The sequence below is a fragment of the Oncorhynchus keta genome, unplaced genomic scaffold (assembly GCF_023373465.1).
Source record: "Oncorhynchus keta strain PuntledgeMale-10-30-2019 unplaced genomic scaffold, Oket_V2 Un_contig_16520_pilon_pilon, whole genome shotgun sequence".
In the NCBI taxonomy this organism is placed as follows: Eukaryota; Metazoa; Chordata; class Actinopteri; order Salmoniformes; family Salmonidae; genus Oncorhynchus; species Oncorhynchus keta.
This window is the reverse complement of record NW_026279962.1, coordinates 4,319-21,435: the sequence shown is the minus strand read 5'-3', so window position 1 is coordinate 21,435 and position 17,117 is coordinate 4,319. Positions and strand designations below refer to the sequence as shown.

General features: G+C 42.9%; 2 protein-coding genes across 24 annotated transcripts; one reads left to right on the top strand and one right to left on the bottom strand.

Annotated features, from left to right (window-relative positions):
- Positions 1 to 909: 909 nt before the first annotated feature.
- Positions 910 to 16,870, bottom strand: LOC127919393 (peripheral myelin protein 22-like). Its single transcript, XM_052502886.1, has 5 exons — positions 16,705 to 16,870; positions 15,815 to 15,904; positions 10,355 to 10,448; positions 5,881 to 6,021; positions 910 to 2,268 (listed from the first exon to the last, which is right to left on the bottom strand). The coding sequence occupies exons 2-5, from the start codon at positions 15,890 to 15,892 to the stop codon at positions 2,111 to 2,113; spliced, it is 471 nt and encodes a 156-aa protein (XP_052358846.1). The 5' UTR covers positions 15,893 to 15,904; positions 16,705 to 16,870; the 3' UTR covers positions 910 to 2,110.
- LOC127919392 (translation initiation factor IF-2-like) lies at positions 6,029 to 9,352 on the top strand. Of its 23 annotated transcripts, none has more exons than XR_008102812.1 (6): positions 6,029 to 6,376; positions 6,454 to 6,615; positions 6,742 to 6,822; positions 6,913 to 6,939; positions 7,012 to 7,092; positions 7,192 to 7,230. XR_008102812.1 is itself a non-coding variant. In XM_052502883.1 (6 exons), exons 1-6 carry the CDS (start codon positions 6,159 to 6,161, stop codon positions 8,138 to 8,140), a joined length of 1,020 nt encoding a protein of 339 aa, XP_052358843.1. In that variant the 5' UTR covers positions 6,029 to 6,158; the 3' UTR covers positions 8,141 to 9,352. The 23 variants fall into 23 exon arrangements, 3 of the variants coding, with proteins under 3 accessions (XP_052358843.1, XP_052358842.1, XP_052358844.1); XM_052502883.1 differs by lacking the exons at positions 6,742 to 6,822; positions 6,913 to 6,939; positions 7,192 to 7,230 and adding exons at positions 7,403 to 8,030; positions 8,093 to 9,352 and having other exon boundaries at positions 6,029 to 6,232; positions 6,296 to 6,376; positions 7,066 to 7,092; XM_052502882.1 differs by lacking the exons at positions 6,742 to 6,822; positions 6,913 to 6,939; positions 7,192 to 7,230 and adding exons at positions 7,403 to 8,030; positions 8,093 to 9,352 and having other exon boundaries at positions 6,029 to 6,232; positions 6,296 to 6,376; positions 7,039 to 7,092.
- Positions 16,871 to 17,117: the final 247 nt, after the last annotated feature.

Below are 17,117 nucleotides of genomic sequence, written 5' to 3'. Positions count from 1 at the left end.
CATCTCCCGATGTCCTCAGACTGGAATACTGACTCTAGCCCTGTAGTGGTGGGTTTCCACGTCATCTCCCGATGCCCTCAGACTGGAATACTGACTCTAGCCCTGTAGTGGTGGGTTTCTACGTCATCTCCCGATGTCCTCAGACTGGAATACTGACTCTAGCCCTGTAGTGGTGGGTTTCTACGTCATCTCCCGATGTCCTCAGACTGGAATACTGACTCTAGCCCTGTAGTGGTGGGTTTCTACGTCATCTCCCGATGTCCTCAGACTGGAATACTGACTCTAGCCCTGTAGTGGTGGGTTTCTACGTCATCTCCCGATGCCCTCAGACTGGAATACTGACTCTAGCCCTGTAGTGGTGGGTTTCCACGTCATCTCCCGATGCCCTCAGACTGGAATACTGACTCTAGCCCTGTAGTGGTGGGTTTCTCCCGACGTCATCTCCCGATGTCCTCAGACTGGAATACTGACTCTAGCCCTGTAGTGGTGGGTTTCTACGTCATCTCCCGATGTCCTCAGACTGGAATACTGACTCTAGCCCTGTAGTGGTGGGTTTCTACGTCATCTCCCGATGCCCTCAGACTGGAATACTGACTCTAGCCCTGTAGTGGTGGGTTTCTACGTCATCTCCCGATGTCCTCAGACTGGAATACTGACTCTAGCCCTGTAGTGGTGGGTTTCCACGTCATCTCCCGATGTCCTCAGACTGGAATACTGACTCTAGCCCTGTAGTGATGGTGGGCTTCCACGTCATCTCCCGATGCCCTCAGACTGACTTGTATCACGTGTGACCTGGCTGCATGCCAAGCAAGTAGACCTTCTTTCAACGGTTTTATTTACCAGAATATAGACGTAAAAACAGCAGGTTTCTTTTTTACAGATTGGACAGAAAAGGGTCCCAGTCAGTAACATTGTTCAAATCATTTAATGGCAACACAAAACAAGTAGGTTTTACAATTCAAGCATCGTTAAAATGAATGAATAACAACATCAGCAAGTAGCATATACAGTAGAAGAACGGCTGAAACACCATTTTCACTTCAGAATCTTAATAGACAATACAGGACAGGACAGAGACAAAGTCGTAATGGTTATTAACACAATTATCATGTGTTGGTTCTACTGAAACACCTTCATCAAGGAAACTGATGTTGTTTATGGATTCACTTTTGTCTGAAGGATTTGAGAAGCCTGATTGCCAGTCTGTTCTGGCCTTCTGGACAACTATTTATGGAATGGTGTTGTTTGGCTTGACAATGATAAGCTAGGCATTGACACTACACTATAGTAAAGCAACATAATTGTTTAAAAGGCTTTAAACATGTTGTCTTTTTTACTAAAAGCTGAAATCACAGCTTTATCTCTCTGGCACAGAGGAGAAAATATGGAAAAAACAAGCTCTGACAACGAACTGAGCTCAACACTATGTACAAAAGGTCATGTAAAAAATGTTATAAATATGTCTAAAGCAATAGACACTATGTACATCTTTACACTGTAACATGGACTGTCTGTTCTCTGTAGTTTACTCACACATGGCTGTCAGTGGGGGCTGCTGATGGGAGGACGGCTCAGAATAAAAGATGGAACTGGAGCATATTGAACGGTTTCCATGGTTTCCATGGTTTCCATGGTTTCCATGTGTTTGATGTATTTGAAACCATTCCAGTGATTCCGCTTTAGTCATGACCACCTGTGATTGTAGAATGTAGGTTCAAATACGATTTGTTTTCTTACAAATGCCTTAGCTGGGCATGATGGAGCTTGCCTGGCACAATGAAACCAATGGAATAATCCCAAAAGTGCAAACACTCAATCTAATCGAATGCTCAAAGTATTTGATGGAAAACAAACACTATGTGAGCCATTTATCCTCCCATCACCAGCCTCCTCTGGTGGTCAGTGGGCACAGCATGGTTGGGGTCAATTCCATTTGGATTTCTATCAATTCAGAAAGTTAACTTCATTAAGAAGCATTGAAGAGAACTGGAATGTTAGTGTACTTCCTGAATTGGCTGGAATTCAAATGGAATTGACCCCAACCCTGGGGCACAGTGCTGTGTTCTGCTGGTGGTGGTGTGAGGTCTTAACCTCAGCCTCCATCCCTCTCTCATTCCCTCTTCCTCAGTACGATGTAGATGAGACCACTGACCAGACACAGAGGGAAGGACACCCAGGCCAGGATGTAGGCAAAGCCAAACGCAGCATCCTCCTCCCCATCCGGACTCATTACCGTGTAGATTATAGCTCCACACATCACAAACAGACCTGGAGAGAGGGGGAGGAAAAGGAAGGGAGATGAGAGAGGAGAGGGAGAGAGAGAGAGAGAGGGAGAGAGGAGAGAAGAGAGAAGAGAGAGAGAGAGAAGAGAGAGAGAGAGAGAGAGAGAGAAGAGAGAGAGAGAGAGAGAGAGAGAGATAGGAGAGAGGAGAGAGAGAGAGAGAGAGAGAGAGAGAGAGAGAGAGAGAGAGAGAGAGAGATAGAGAGAGAGAGAGAGAGAGAGAGAGAGAGAGAGAGAGAGAGAGAGAGAGAGAGAGATAGAGAGAGAGAGAGAGGAGAGAGAGAGATAGGGAGGGACAGAGAGAGAGAGAGCAGAAAAAAGGCATTGCTAGTTTTAGACTGTTGGAGATCATCAATTTCATCCAAGTTGACACACCTAATATTTTGTAACAGACTTGGTTATGTTCTATATTGGGGAGGGGCTGAATCTGCTAGTTTCTATGCCCATGTGCAGAAAAATGCATTTTTTTAGAATCCAGCCACCTCTAGCCACTAAACCAAATTGAGTTAGATATCTAGCACATGTAGTTTGGTTCCAACTAAGAGATTATGACAGTAAACCAACCCTCATAGGAAGGCACCTAACACTGAGACAGTTAACCAACCCTCATAGTATAGGGCCTAATACTGAGACAGTTAACCAACCCTCGTAGTAAGGGACCTAACACTGAGACAGTAAACCAACCCTCATAGGAAGGCACCTAACACTGAGACAGTTAACCAACCCTCATAGTATAGGGCCTAATACTGAGACAGTTAACCAACCCTCGTAGTAAGGGACCTAACACTGAGACAGTAAACCAACCCTCATAGGAAGGCACCTAACACTGAGACAGTTAACCAACCCTCATTTTAAGGGACCTTCCATTGAAATAGTAAACCAACCCTCATAGTATAGGGACCTAACACTGAGACAGTTAACCAACCCTCGTAGTAAGGGACATAACATTGAGACAGTTAACCAACCCTCATAGTATAGGGCCTAATACTGAGACAGTTAACCAACCCTCGTAGTAAGGCACATAACATTGAGACAGTTAACCAACCCTCATAGTATAGGGTCTAATACTGAGACAGTTAACCAACCCTCGTAGTAAGGGACCTAACACTGAGACAGTTAACCAAACCTCGTAATATAGGGCCTAATACTGAGACAGTTAACCAACCCTCGTAGTAAGGGACCTAACACTGAGATAGTTAACCAACCCTCGTAGAACGGGACCTAACACTGAGACAGTTAACCAACCCTCATAGTAAGGACCTAACATTGAGACAGTTAACCAACCCTCATAGTAAGGGACCTAACATTGAGACAGTTAACCAACCCTCATAGTATAGGGCCTAATACTGAGACAGTTAACCAACCCTCGTAGTAAGGGACCTAACACTGAGACAGTTAACCAACCCTTGTGGTAAGGGACCTCAAATTGAGATAGTAAACCAACCCTCACAGTATAGGACCTAACACTGAGACAGTTAACCAACCCTCATAGTATAGGGCCTAATACTGAGACAGTTAACCAACCCTCGTAGTAAGGGACCTAACACTGAGACAGTTAACCAACCCTTGTAATATAGGGCCTAATACTGAGACAGTTAACCAACCCTCATAGTAAGGGACCTAATACTGAGACAGTTAACCAACCCTTATAGTAAGGGGACTAATACTGAGACAGTAAACCAACCCTCATAGTAAGGGGCCTAATAATGAGAAAGTTAACCAACCCTCATAGTAAGGGGCCTAATAATGAGGCAGTTAACCAACCCTCGTAGTAAGGGACCTAACACTGAGACAGTTAACCAACCCTCATAGTAAGGGGCCTAATAATGAGAAAGTTAACCAACCCTCATAGTAAGGGGCCTAATAATGAGGCAGTTAACCAACCCTCGTAGTAAGGGACCTAACACTGAGACAGTTAACCAACGCTTGTAATATAGGGCCTAATACTGAGACAGTTAACCAACCCTCATAGTAAGGGACCTAATAATGAGAAAGTTAACCAACCCTCATAGTAAGGGGCCTAATAATGAGGCAGTTAACCAACCCTCGTAGTAAGGGACCTAACACTGAGACAGTTAACCAACGCTTGTAATATAGGGCCTAATACTGAGACAGTTAACCAACCCTTATAGTAAGGGGACTAATACTGAGACAGTTAACCAACCCTCATAGTAAGGGGCCTAATAATGAGAAAGTTAACCAACCCTCATAGTAAGGGGCCTAATAATGAGGCAGTTAACCAACCCTCATAGTAAGGGACCTAACACTGAGACAGTTAACCAACCCTCATAGTAAGGGACCTAACACTGAGACAGTTAACCAACCCTCATAGTAAGGGACCTAACACTGAGACAGTTAACCAACCCTTATAGTAAGGGGACTAATACTGAGACAGTTAAACAACCCTTGTGGTCACATGGGGCCGCCTCCCACTTTGACCTGAGCTATAACATGTCGGCCTTTTACAGATTCAGTTTTTCCCCCAGATCATTTCCCTGCCTGGGCGGTAAGCCCCGCAGAACAACATCCAGGCCCTCTTCTCACCAACACTGTTGGTTGACACCAATATAAAACAACTTTGTATAAACCGGGAGACCCGGCTAGATTAGACAACCGGGGTGATGTGATGTGATACTCACTGGCCAACAAGACCAACAACTTTATGAAGTGTCTATGTAGGCCTTTATGAAGAGGTTATGAAGGATTCATTAAGCCTTATAAGTGGTCGTACTCACTGGCCAACAAGACCAACAACTTTATGAAGTGTCTATGTAGGCCTTTATGAAGAGGTTATGAAGGATTCATTAAGCCTTATAAGTGGTCGTACTCACTGGCCAACAAGACCAACAACTTTATGAAGTGTCTATGTAGGCCTTTATGAAGAGGTTATGAAGGATTCATTAAGCCTTATAAGTGGTCGTACTCACTGGCCAACAAGACCAACAACTTTATGAAGTGTCTATGTAGGCCTTTATGAAGAGGTTATGAAGGATTCATTAAGCCTTATAAGTGGTCGTACTCACTGGCCAACAAGACCAACAACTTTATGAAGTGTCTATGTAGGCCTTTAAGAAGAGGTTATGAAGGATTCATTAAGCCTTATAAGTGGTCGTACTCACTGGCCAACAAGACCAACAACTTTATGAAGTGTCTATGTAGGCCTTTATGAAGAGGATATGAAGGATTCATTAAGCCTTATAAGTGGTCGTACTCACTGGCCAACAAGACCAACAACTTTATGAAGTGTCTATGTAGGCCTTTATGAAGAGGTTATGAAGGATTCATTAAGCCTTATAAGTGGTCGTACTCACTGGCCAACAAGACCAACAACTTTATGAAGTGTCTATGTAGGCCTTTAAGAAGAGGTTATGAAGGATTCATTAAGCCTTATAAGTGGTCGTACTCACTGGCCAACAAGACCAACAACTTTATGAAGTGTCTATGTAGGCCTTTATGAAGAGGTTATGAAGGATTCATTAAGCCTTATAAGTGGTCGTACTCACTGGCCAACAAGACCAACAACTTTATGAAGTGTCTATGTAGGCCTTTATGAAGAGGTTATGAAGGATTCATTAAGCCTTATAAGTGGTCGTACTCACTGGCGAGGATCTGGAAGACGGCGGTGAAGAAGAAGCGTCCTCCTTTGACCAGGGTGAAGAGCTGACACATGAAGAAGACCAGAGAGAAGAGGCAGAACAGCACTGACAGGACCATGAGGGCCTGAACCGCCTGGATCCAGTCTGAAGAGAGGACACAGAGGAGGTCGAACATGACATAGAACCAGAGGAGGTCTAACATGACATAGAACCAGAGGAGGTCTAACATGACATAGAACCAGAGGAGGTCTAACATGACATAGAACCAGAGGAGGTCTAACATGACATACAACCAGAGGAGGTCTAACATGACATACAACCAGAGGAGGTCTAACATGACATACAACCAGAGGAGGTCTAACATGACATAGAACCAGAGGAGGTCTAACAACCAGAGGAGGTCTAACAACCAGAGGAGGTCTAACATGACATACAACCAGAGGAGGTCTAACATGACATACAACCAGAGGAGGTCTAACATGACATACAACCAGAGGAGGTCTAACAACATACAACCAGAGGAGGTCTAACATGACATACAACCAGAGGAGGTCTAACATGACACAACCAGAGGAGGTCTAACATGACATACAACCAGAGGAGGTCTAACATGACATACAACCAGAGGAGGTCTAACATGACATACAACCAGAGGAGGTCTAACATGACATACAACCAGAGGAGGTCTAACATGACATACAACCAGAGGAGGTCTAACATGACATACAACCAGAGGAGGTCTAACATGACATACAACCAGAGGAAGTCTAACATGACATACAACCAGAGGAGGTCTAACAACCAGAGGAGGTCTAACATGACATACAACCAGAGGAGGTCTAACAGGACATACAACCAGAGGAGGTCTAACATGACATACAACCAGAGGAGGTCTAACATGACATACAACCAGAGGAGGTCTGACATGACATACAACCAGAGGAGGTCTGACATGACATACAACCAGAGGAGGTCTAACAACCAGAGGAGGTCTAACAACCAGAGGAGGTCTAACATGACATACAACCAGAGGAGGTCTAACAGGACATACAACCAGAGGAGGTCTGACATGACATACAACCAGAGGAGGTCTGACATGACATACAACCAGAGGAGGTCTAACAACCAGAGGAGGTCTAACATGACATACAACCAGAGGAGGTCTAACATGACATACAACCAGAGGAGGTCTAACATGACATACAACCAGAGGAGGTCTGACATGACATACAACCAGAGGAGGAACATGACATAACAACCAGAGGAGGTGACATACAACCAGAGGAGGTCTAACATGACATACAACCAGAGGAGGTCTAACATGACATACAACCAGAGGAGGTCTAACATGACATACAACCAGAGGAGGTCTAACATACAACCAGAGGAGGTCTAACAACATACAACCAGAGGAGGTCTAACATGACACATACAACCAGAGGAGGTCTAACAACCAGAGGAGGTCTAACATGACATACAACCAGAGGAGGTCTAACAACCAGAGGAGGTCTGACAACCAGAGGAGGTCTAACAACCAGAGGAGGTCTAACAACCAGAGGAGGTCTAACAACCAGAGGAGGTCTGACAACCAGAGGAGGTCTAACAACCAGAGGAGGTCTAACATGACATACAACCAGAGGAAGTCTAACATGACATACAACCAGAGGAGGTCTAACATGACATACAACCAGAGGAGATCTGACATGACATACAACCAGAGGAGGTCTAACATGACATACAACCAGAGGAGGTCGAACATGACATACAACCAGAGGAGGTCTAACAACCAGAGGAGGTCTAACATGACATACAACCAGAGGAGGTCTAACATGACATACAACCAGAGGAGGTCTAACAACCAGAGGAGGTCTAACATGACATACAACCAGAGGAGGTCTAACAACCAGAGGAGGTCTAACATGACATACAACCAGAGGAGGTCTAACAGGACATACAACCAGAGGAGGTCTAACATGACATACAACCAGAGGAGGTCTAACATGACATACAACCAGAGGAGGTCTAACATGACATACAACCAGAGGAGGTCTGACGGAGGAACAGTCAGTCAGCATGACAGATATTATGGAGGAACAGTCAGCATGACAGATATTATGGAGGAACAGTCAGTCAGCATGACAGATATTATAGAGGTACAGTCAGCATGACAGATATTATGGAGGGACAGTCAGTCAGCATGACAGATATTATGGAGGAACAGTCAGTCAGCATGACAGATATTATAGAGGAACAGTCAGCATGACAGATATTATGGAGGAACAGTCAACATGACAGATATTATGGAGGAACAGTCAGTCAGCATGACAGATATTATAGAGGTACAGTCAGCATGACAGATATTATGGAGGGACAGTCAGTCAGCATGACAGATATTATGGAGGAACAGTCAGTCAGCATGACAGATATTATAGAGGAACAGTCAGCATGACAGATATTATAGAGGAACAGTCAGTCAGCATGACAGATATTATAGAGGAACAGTCAGTCAGCATGACAGATAATACGGAGGAACAGTCAGCATGACAGATATTATAGAGGAACAGTCAGTCAGCATGACAGATATTATGGAGGAACAGTCAGCATGACAGATATTATGGAGGAACAGTCAGGATGACAGATATTATGGAGGAACAGTCAGGATGACAGATATTATGGAGGAACAGTCAGGATGACAGATATTATGGAGGAACAGTCAGGATGACAGATATTATGGAGGAACAGTCAGGATGACAGTTATTATGGAGGAACAGTGAGCATGACAGTTATTATGGAGGAACAGTCAGCATGACAGATATTATGGAGGAACAGTCAGCATGACAGATAATACGGAGGAACAGTCAGCATGACAGATATTATAGAGGAACAGTCAGTCAGCATGACAGATATTATGGAGGAACAGTCAGCATGACAGATATTATGGAGGAACAGTCAGGATGACAGATATTATGGAGGAACAGTCAGGATGACAGATATTATGGAGGAACAGTCAGCATAACAGATATTATGGAGGAACAGTGAGCATGACAGTTATTATGGAGGAACAGTCAGCATGACAGATATTATGGAGGAACAGTCAGCATGACAGATATTATGGAGGAACAGTGAGCATGACAGTTATTATGGAGGAACAGTCAGCATGAAAGATATTATGGAGGAACAGTCAGCATGACAGATATTATGGAGGAACAGTCAGTCAGCATGTCAGATATTATGGAGGAACAGTCAGTCAGCATGACAGATATTATAGAGGAACAGTCAGTCAGCATGACAGATAATATGGAGGAACAGTCAGTCAGCATGACAGATATTATGGAGGAACAGTCAGGATGACAGATATTATGGAGGAACAGTCAGGATGACAGATATTATGGAGGAACAGTCAGGATGACAGATATTATGGAGGAACAGTCAGCATGACAGATATTATGGAGGAACAGTGAGCATGACAGTTATTATGGAGGAACAGTCAGCATGACAGATATTATGGAGGAACAGTCAGCATGACAGATATTATAGAGGAACAGTCAGTCAGCATGACAGATATTATGGAGGAACAGTCAGTCAGCATGACAGATATTATGGAGGAACAGTCAGTCAGCATGACAGATATTATAGAGGTACAGTCAGCATGACAGATATTATGGAGGAACAGTCAGTCAGCATGACAGATATTATGGAGGAACAGTCAGTCAGCATGACAGATATTATGGAGGAACAGTCAGCATGACAGATATTATGGAGGAACAGTCAGTCAGCATGACAGATATTATAGAGGAACAGTCAGCATGACAGATATTATGGAGGAACAGTCAGCATGACAGATATTATAGAGGAACAGTCAGTCAGCATGACAGATATTATGGAGGAACAGTCAGTCAGCATGACAGATATTATGGAGGAACAGTCAGTCAGCATGACAGATATTATGGAGGAACAGTCAGCATGACAGATATTATGGAGGAACAGTCAGGATGACAGATATTATGGAGGAACAGTGAGCATGACAGATATTATGGAGGAACAGTGAGCATGACAGATATTATGGAGGAACAGTCAGGATGACAGATATTATGGAGGAACAGTGAGCATGACAGATATTATGGAGGAACAGTGAGCATGACAGATATTATGGAGGAACAGTCAGCATGACAGATATTATGGAGGAACAGTGAGCATGACAGATATTATGGAGGAACAGTGAGCATGACAGATATTATGGAGGAACAGTGAGCATGACAGATATTATGGAGGAACAGTCAACATGTCAGTTATTATGGAGGAACAGTCAGCATGACAGATATTATAGAGGAATCGTGAGCTCAGGTGGAAAAGCCTGCTCATGAGGAAAGGCCCCACTTAGACAGACAGGAACCGTGTCCATTTTTTTCAATGGTAAACCGTCTGAGTAAAATATGCTCTTTATCCACCATCTTTGGTACTAGTGTCTTCGACAAACCTTCATTGCTGGCAGAACTGCAGTGATATCCTGCGTTAGTAGTGAGACAGCTGTACCACAAGTCAGTATTCTTGGTTCCTCCTACAGTCCAGGCCTGGAACACAACACAACACAATGAATATAAACGACACACCCACAACACAATGAAAATAAATGACACACCCACAACACAACACAATAAAAATAAACAACACAACAATGAATGTAAATGATACACCCACAACACAATGAAAATAAACGACACAACACAATGAATATAAACGACACACCCACAACACAACACAATTAATATAAACAACACAACACAATAAATATAAACGACACACCCACAACACAATGAAAATAAACAACACAACACAATGAATATAAACAACACACCCACAACACAATGAATGTAAACAACACACCCACAACACAATGAAAATAAACAACACAACACAATGAATATAAACGACACACCCACAACACAATGAATGTAAACAACACACCCACAACACAATGAAAATAAACAACACAACACAATTAATATAAACGACACACCCACAACACAACACAATAAAAATAAACAACACAACACAATGAATATAAACAACACAATGAATGTAAACGACACACCCACAACACAACACAATGAATGTAAACAACACACCCACAATAAATAATAAAAATAAACACAACAACACAATGAATGTAAACGACACACCCACAACACAACACAATGAATGTAAACAACACACCCACAATAAATAATAAAAATAAACACAACAACACAATGAATATAAACGACACACCCACAACACAACACAATGAATGTAAACGACACACCCACAACACAATGAATGTAAACGACACACCCACAACACAATGAATGTAAAGACACATCTATGAAACAGCCTTAACACCCAGACACATCTATGAAACAGCCTTAACACCCAGACACATCTATGAAACAGCCTTAACACCCAGACACATCTATGAAACAGCCTTAACACACAGACACATCCATGAAACAGCCTTAACACCCAGACACATCTATGAAACAGCCTTAACACCCAGACACATCTATGAAACAGCCTTAACACACAGACACATCTATGAAACAGCCTTAACACCCAGACACATCTATGAAACAGCCTGAAAACACAGACACATCTATGAAACAGCCTTAACACCCAGACACATCTATGAAACAGCCTTAACACCCAGACACATCTATGAAACAGCCTTAACACCCAGACACATCTATGAAACAGCCTTAACACACAGACACATCTATGAAACAGCCTTAACACCCAGACACATCTATGAAACAGCCTGAAAACACAGACACATCTATGAAACAGCCTTAACACCCAGACACATCTATGAAACAGCCTTAACACCCAGACACATCTATGAAACAGCCTTAACACCCAGACACATCTATGAAACAGCCTTAACACCCAGACACATCTATGAAACAGCCTTAACACCCAGACACATCTATGAAACAGCCTTAACACACAGACACATCTATGAAACAGCCTTAACACACAGACACATCTATGAAACAGCCTTAACACCCAGACACATCTATGAAACAGCCTTAACACCCAGATACATCTATGAAACAGCCTTAACACACAGACACATCTATGAAACAGCCTTAACACCCAGACACATCTGTGAAACAGCCTTAACACACAGACACATCTATGAAACAGCCTGAAAACACAGACACATCTATGAAACAGCCTTAACACCCAGACACATCTATGAAACAGCCTTAACACCCAGATACATCTATGAAACAGCCTTAACACCCAGACACATCTATGAAACAGCCTTAACACCCAGACACATCTGTGAAACAGCCTTAACACCCAGACACATCTATGAAACAGCCTTAACACAGAGACACATCTATGAAACAGCCTTAACACAGAGACACATCTATGAAACAGCCTTAACACCCAGACACATCTATGAAACAGCCTTAACACCCAGACACATCTATGAAACAGCCTTAACACCCAGACACATCTATGAAACAGCCTTAACACAGAGACACATCTATGAAACAGCCTTAACACCCAGACACATCTATGAAACAGCCTTAACACCCAGACACATCTATGAAACAGCCTTAACACCCAGACACATCTATGAAACAGCCTTAACACCCAGACACATCTGTGAAACAGCCTTAACACCCAGACACATCTATGAAACAGCCTTAACACCCAGACACATCTATGAAACAGCCTTAACACCCAGACACATCTATGAAACAGCCTGAAAACACAGACACATCTATGAAACAGCCTTAACACCCAGACACATCTATGAAACAGCCTTAACACCCAGACACATCTATGAAACAGCCTTAACACCCAGACACATCTATGAAACAGCCTTAACACCCAGACACATCTATGAAACAGCCTTAACACCCAGACACATCTATGAAACAGCCTTAACACCCAGACACATCTATGAAACAGCCTTAACACCCAGACACATCTATGAAACAGCCTTAACACACAGACACATCTATGAAACAGCCTTAACACCCAGACACATCTATGAAACAGCCTTAACACACAGACACATCTATGAAACAGCCTTAACACACAGACACATCTATGAAACAGCCTTAACACCCAGACACATCTATGAAACAGCCTTAACACCCAGACACATCTATGAAACAGCCTTAACACCCAGACACATCTATGAAACAGCCTTAACACCCAGACACATCTATGAAACAGCCTTAACACAGAGACACATCTATGAAACAGCCTTAACACCCAGACACATCTATGAAACAGCCTGAAAACACAGACACATCTATGAAACAGCCTTAACACACAGACACATCTATGAAACAGCCTTAACACCCAGACACATCTATGAAACAGCCTTAACACCCAGACACATCTATGAAACAGCCTTAACACACAGACACATCTATGAAACAGCCTTAACACCCAGACACATCTATGAAACAGCCTTAACACCCAGACACATCTATGAAACAGCCTTAACACCCAGACACATCTATGAAACAGCCTTAACACCCAGACACATCTATGAAACAGCCTTAACACCCAGACACATCTATGAAACAGCCTTAACACCCAGACACATCTGTGAAACAGCCTTAACACCCAGACACATCTATGAAACAGCCTTAACACCCAGACACATCTATGAAACAGCCTTAACACCCAGACACATCTATGAAACAGCCTTAACACCCAGACACATCTATGAAACAGCCTTAACACACAGACACATCTATGAAACAGCCTTAACACCCAGACACATCTATGAAACAGCCTTAACACCCAGACACATCTATGAAACAGCCTTAACACCCAGACACATCTATGAAACAGCCTTAACACCCAGACACATCTATGAAACAGCCTTAACACCCAGACACATCTATGAAACAGCCTTAACACCCAGACACATCTATGAAACAGCCTTAACACCCAGACACATCTATGAAACAGCCTTAACACCCAGACACATCTATGAAACAGCCTTAACACCCAGACACATCTATGAAACAGCCTTAACACCCAGACACATCTATGAAACAGCCTTAACACCCAGACACATCTATGAAACAGCCTTAACACCCAGACACATCTATGAAACAGCCTTAACACCCAGACACATCTATGAAACAGCCTTAACACCCAGACACATCTATGAAACAGCCTTAACACCCAGACACATCTATGAAACAGCCTTAACACCCAGACACATCTATGAAACAGCCTTAACACCCAGACACATCTATGAAACAGCCTTAACACCCAGACACATCTATGAAACAGCCTTAACACCCAGACACATCTATGAAACAGCCTTAACACCCAGACACATCTATGAAACAGCCTTAACACCCAGACACATCTATGAAACAGCCTTAACACCCAGACACATCTATGAAACAGCCTTAACACCCAGACACATCTATGAAACAGCCTTAACACCCAGACACATCTATGAAACAGCCTTAACACCCAGACACATCTATGAAACAGCCTTAACACCCAGACACATCTATGAAACAGCCTTAACACCCAGACACATCTATGAAACAGCCTTAACACCCAGACACATCTATGAAACAGCCTTAACACCCAGACACATCTATGAAACAGCCTTAACACCCAGACACATCTGTGAAACAGCCTTAACACCCAGACACATCTATGAAACAGCCTTAACACCCAGACACATCTATGAAACAGCCTTAACACCCAGACACATCTATGAAACAGCCTTAACACACAGACACATCTATGAAACAGCCTTAACACACAGACACATCTATGAAACAGCCTTAACACCCAGACACATCTATGAAACAGCCTTAACAACCAGACACATCTATGAAACAGCCTGAACACCCAGACACATCTATGAAACAGCCTTAACACCCAGACACATCTATGAAACAGCCTTAACACCCAGACACATCTATGAAACAGCCTTAACACCCAGACACATCTATGAAACAGCCTTAACACCCAGACACATCTATGAAACAGCCTTAACACCCAGACACATCCATGAAACAGCCTTAACACCCAGACACATCTATGAAACAGCCTTAACACACAGACACATCTATGAAACAGCCTTAACACCCAGACACATCTATGAAACAGCCTGAAAACACACAGACACATCTATGAAACAGCCTTAACACCCAGACACATCTATGAAACAGCCTTAACACCCAGACACATCTATGAAACAGCCTTAACACCCAGACACATCTATGAAACAGCCTTAACACCCAGACACATCTATGAAACAGCCTTAACACCCAGACATCATATGAAACAGCCTTAACACCCAGACACATCTATGAAACAGCCTTAACACCCAGACACATCTATGAAACAGCCTTAACACCCAGACACATCTATGAAACAGCCTTAACACCCAGACACATCTATGAAACAGCCTGAAAACACAGAACACTCAATGAACTCACCCCCCCCACCACCACCACAACATGTGCATAGCCTGCTAAAAGTAGGACAAGAGGTTCCCAGGTCCATCGTGAAACTACATACGCCCATCACCTCACACAGGTTCAAATAGCATTTGTTTACTCTCTAAAAGTTTAGCTTGATCCAGCTTGTTTGGACACAATGGAACCAATCACATTATATAGTGTCGTCCCAAAAGTGCAAGCAACCACGCCCATTTGGAGTGATTCAGGTTCAATCAAATGCTGAAATATTTGAGCCCAGATCTGACACATCAGTTAATTGAAGCGACCCTGCCCTGTCCCAGATGGTTAAACAAGCCTGGATAGCCCCTATTGACTACACTGTCTTACTGACACACACACACACACAGTGCTATAGTACAGTAGGCAGCAATATCATAGCTACTCACATTGTATTATAGTAGGGTATAGACAACAATATCATAGTTACTCACATTGGCAATTGTTGAGACAAACAGTAAGACCAGGATGATGAGGTGCAAGATGAGCACTCCGAGCAGGATGAGCAGCATTTTCTGATAGATCTACACGTGGAGACAAACACACAGGAACCACAGGTATCAGACCAGAGGTCTACCGTACTGATTCAGCATCAATTACTTGAAGTGGTACTTCATATTGACACCAGGTGGCGACATTTCCACATTTACTCATCAAACCCATATGTTTACTTCAAATTGAAAAGTATGAATCCCGTAACATTGGAGTGGATAAATGCACGGAGTTAGAGGAATGTCCCAACTCCTCAAGACTATAGTCTTGAAAACAATGTAAAATATTTACAACCAATTAAACACGTACATCAATATTATTAATGCAGCAGAGAGCACATCGTTGGGAAAAAAATAAAATATATAAACAACAACAGTCGCACTCTACTTAGAAAGTTTCCATAGACGTTTTGAAACGACAAGTGAGTAGCCGAGTTGAGATATAAAACGAAATGCAAATCAATGCATGATCAAAACAGCTCGATATGCCTGTGGAGAACTCCACCAACGCAGCTCGGTTTGTGCGCCTGTCTGGAGTGGACCGTTATTTACTAGACAAAATGAAACGATGAGTCGTTCAAGAATTCTACAAACTCCCCCCAAAAAACTATTCGATTACAATTTATCAAAAATAAATTCGAATAATTGATGAAAACGCAGCTGTGGGCCAATCAGATGAAAATAAATCAACCCAACTTGATTAAAGAATAAAGTTGATACATTCCGTTAGTGGGAGGAGGAGAAATTAAATCAATACAACTATCGGGATATACATCCTTTGAAAGAAAAGGAAAAAAAACGGTAAATTAAAATTCCATATTGTATCAACTTACAGAAAGCAACGACTGTGGTAAAATGTCCCTTTAAAAATGAGTGTCAAAGAGTTTAAGGAGTTGAAGCGATCCCAGCTAGTGCACAGATCCCGCTGTAGATACTTGAAGCACTATTCCAGATGTACCACAGCCACACGCACGCTTTTCTTTACGTGAGAACACCGCCCTACGCACGTCGGTTCGTCACTGCCGCCAGGCTCCGCTCCCACTATTATTTGGGACTGTTTGTTTTCCTGAACTATACAGCAGGCTAAAGGCTGCTACCAACCCCACAGCGGTATTCAAGTTAAACGTTCCTTGAAATTGCTTAGCCAGTGTGTCGTTGCAGATTACATTTAACAAGGGTGGTTGGAGTGGAAAATAAACAAATTGGTCTCTTTTCGATGGGTATTTAATTTTTTATTCCCACACTG

Excerpts from the sequence above, each read along its gene's own strand:
- LOC127919392 (XM_052502882.1), top strand. The coding sequence starts at position 6,159 with ATGACATACAACCAGAGGAGGTCTAACATGACATACAACCAGAGGAGG. Across the intron at positions 7,093-7,402 it reads ATGACATACAACCAGAGGAG|GTCTAACAACCAGAGGAGGT; the intron begins GTCTGACATGAC and ends CAACCAGAGGAG. Across the intron at positions 8,031-8,092 it reads GCATGACAGATATTATAGAG|GAACAGTCAGTCAGCATGAC; the intron begins GTACAGTCAGCA and ends GATATTATGGAG.
- LOC127919393 (XM_052502886.1), bottom strand. The coding sequence starts at position 15,892 with ATGCTGCTCATCCTGCTCGGAGTGCTCATCTTGCACCTCATCATCCTG. Across the intron at positions 10,449-15,814 it reads TTGTCTCAACAATTGCCAAT|GCCTGGACTGTAGGAGGAAC; the intron begins GTGAGTAACTAT and ends GTTGTGTTCCAG. Across the intron at positions 2,269-5,880 it reads CGTCTTCCAGATCCTCGCCA|GTCTGTTTGTGATGTGTGGA; the intron begins GTGAGTACGACC and ends CCCTCTCTCCAG.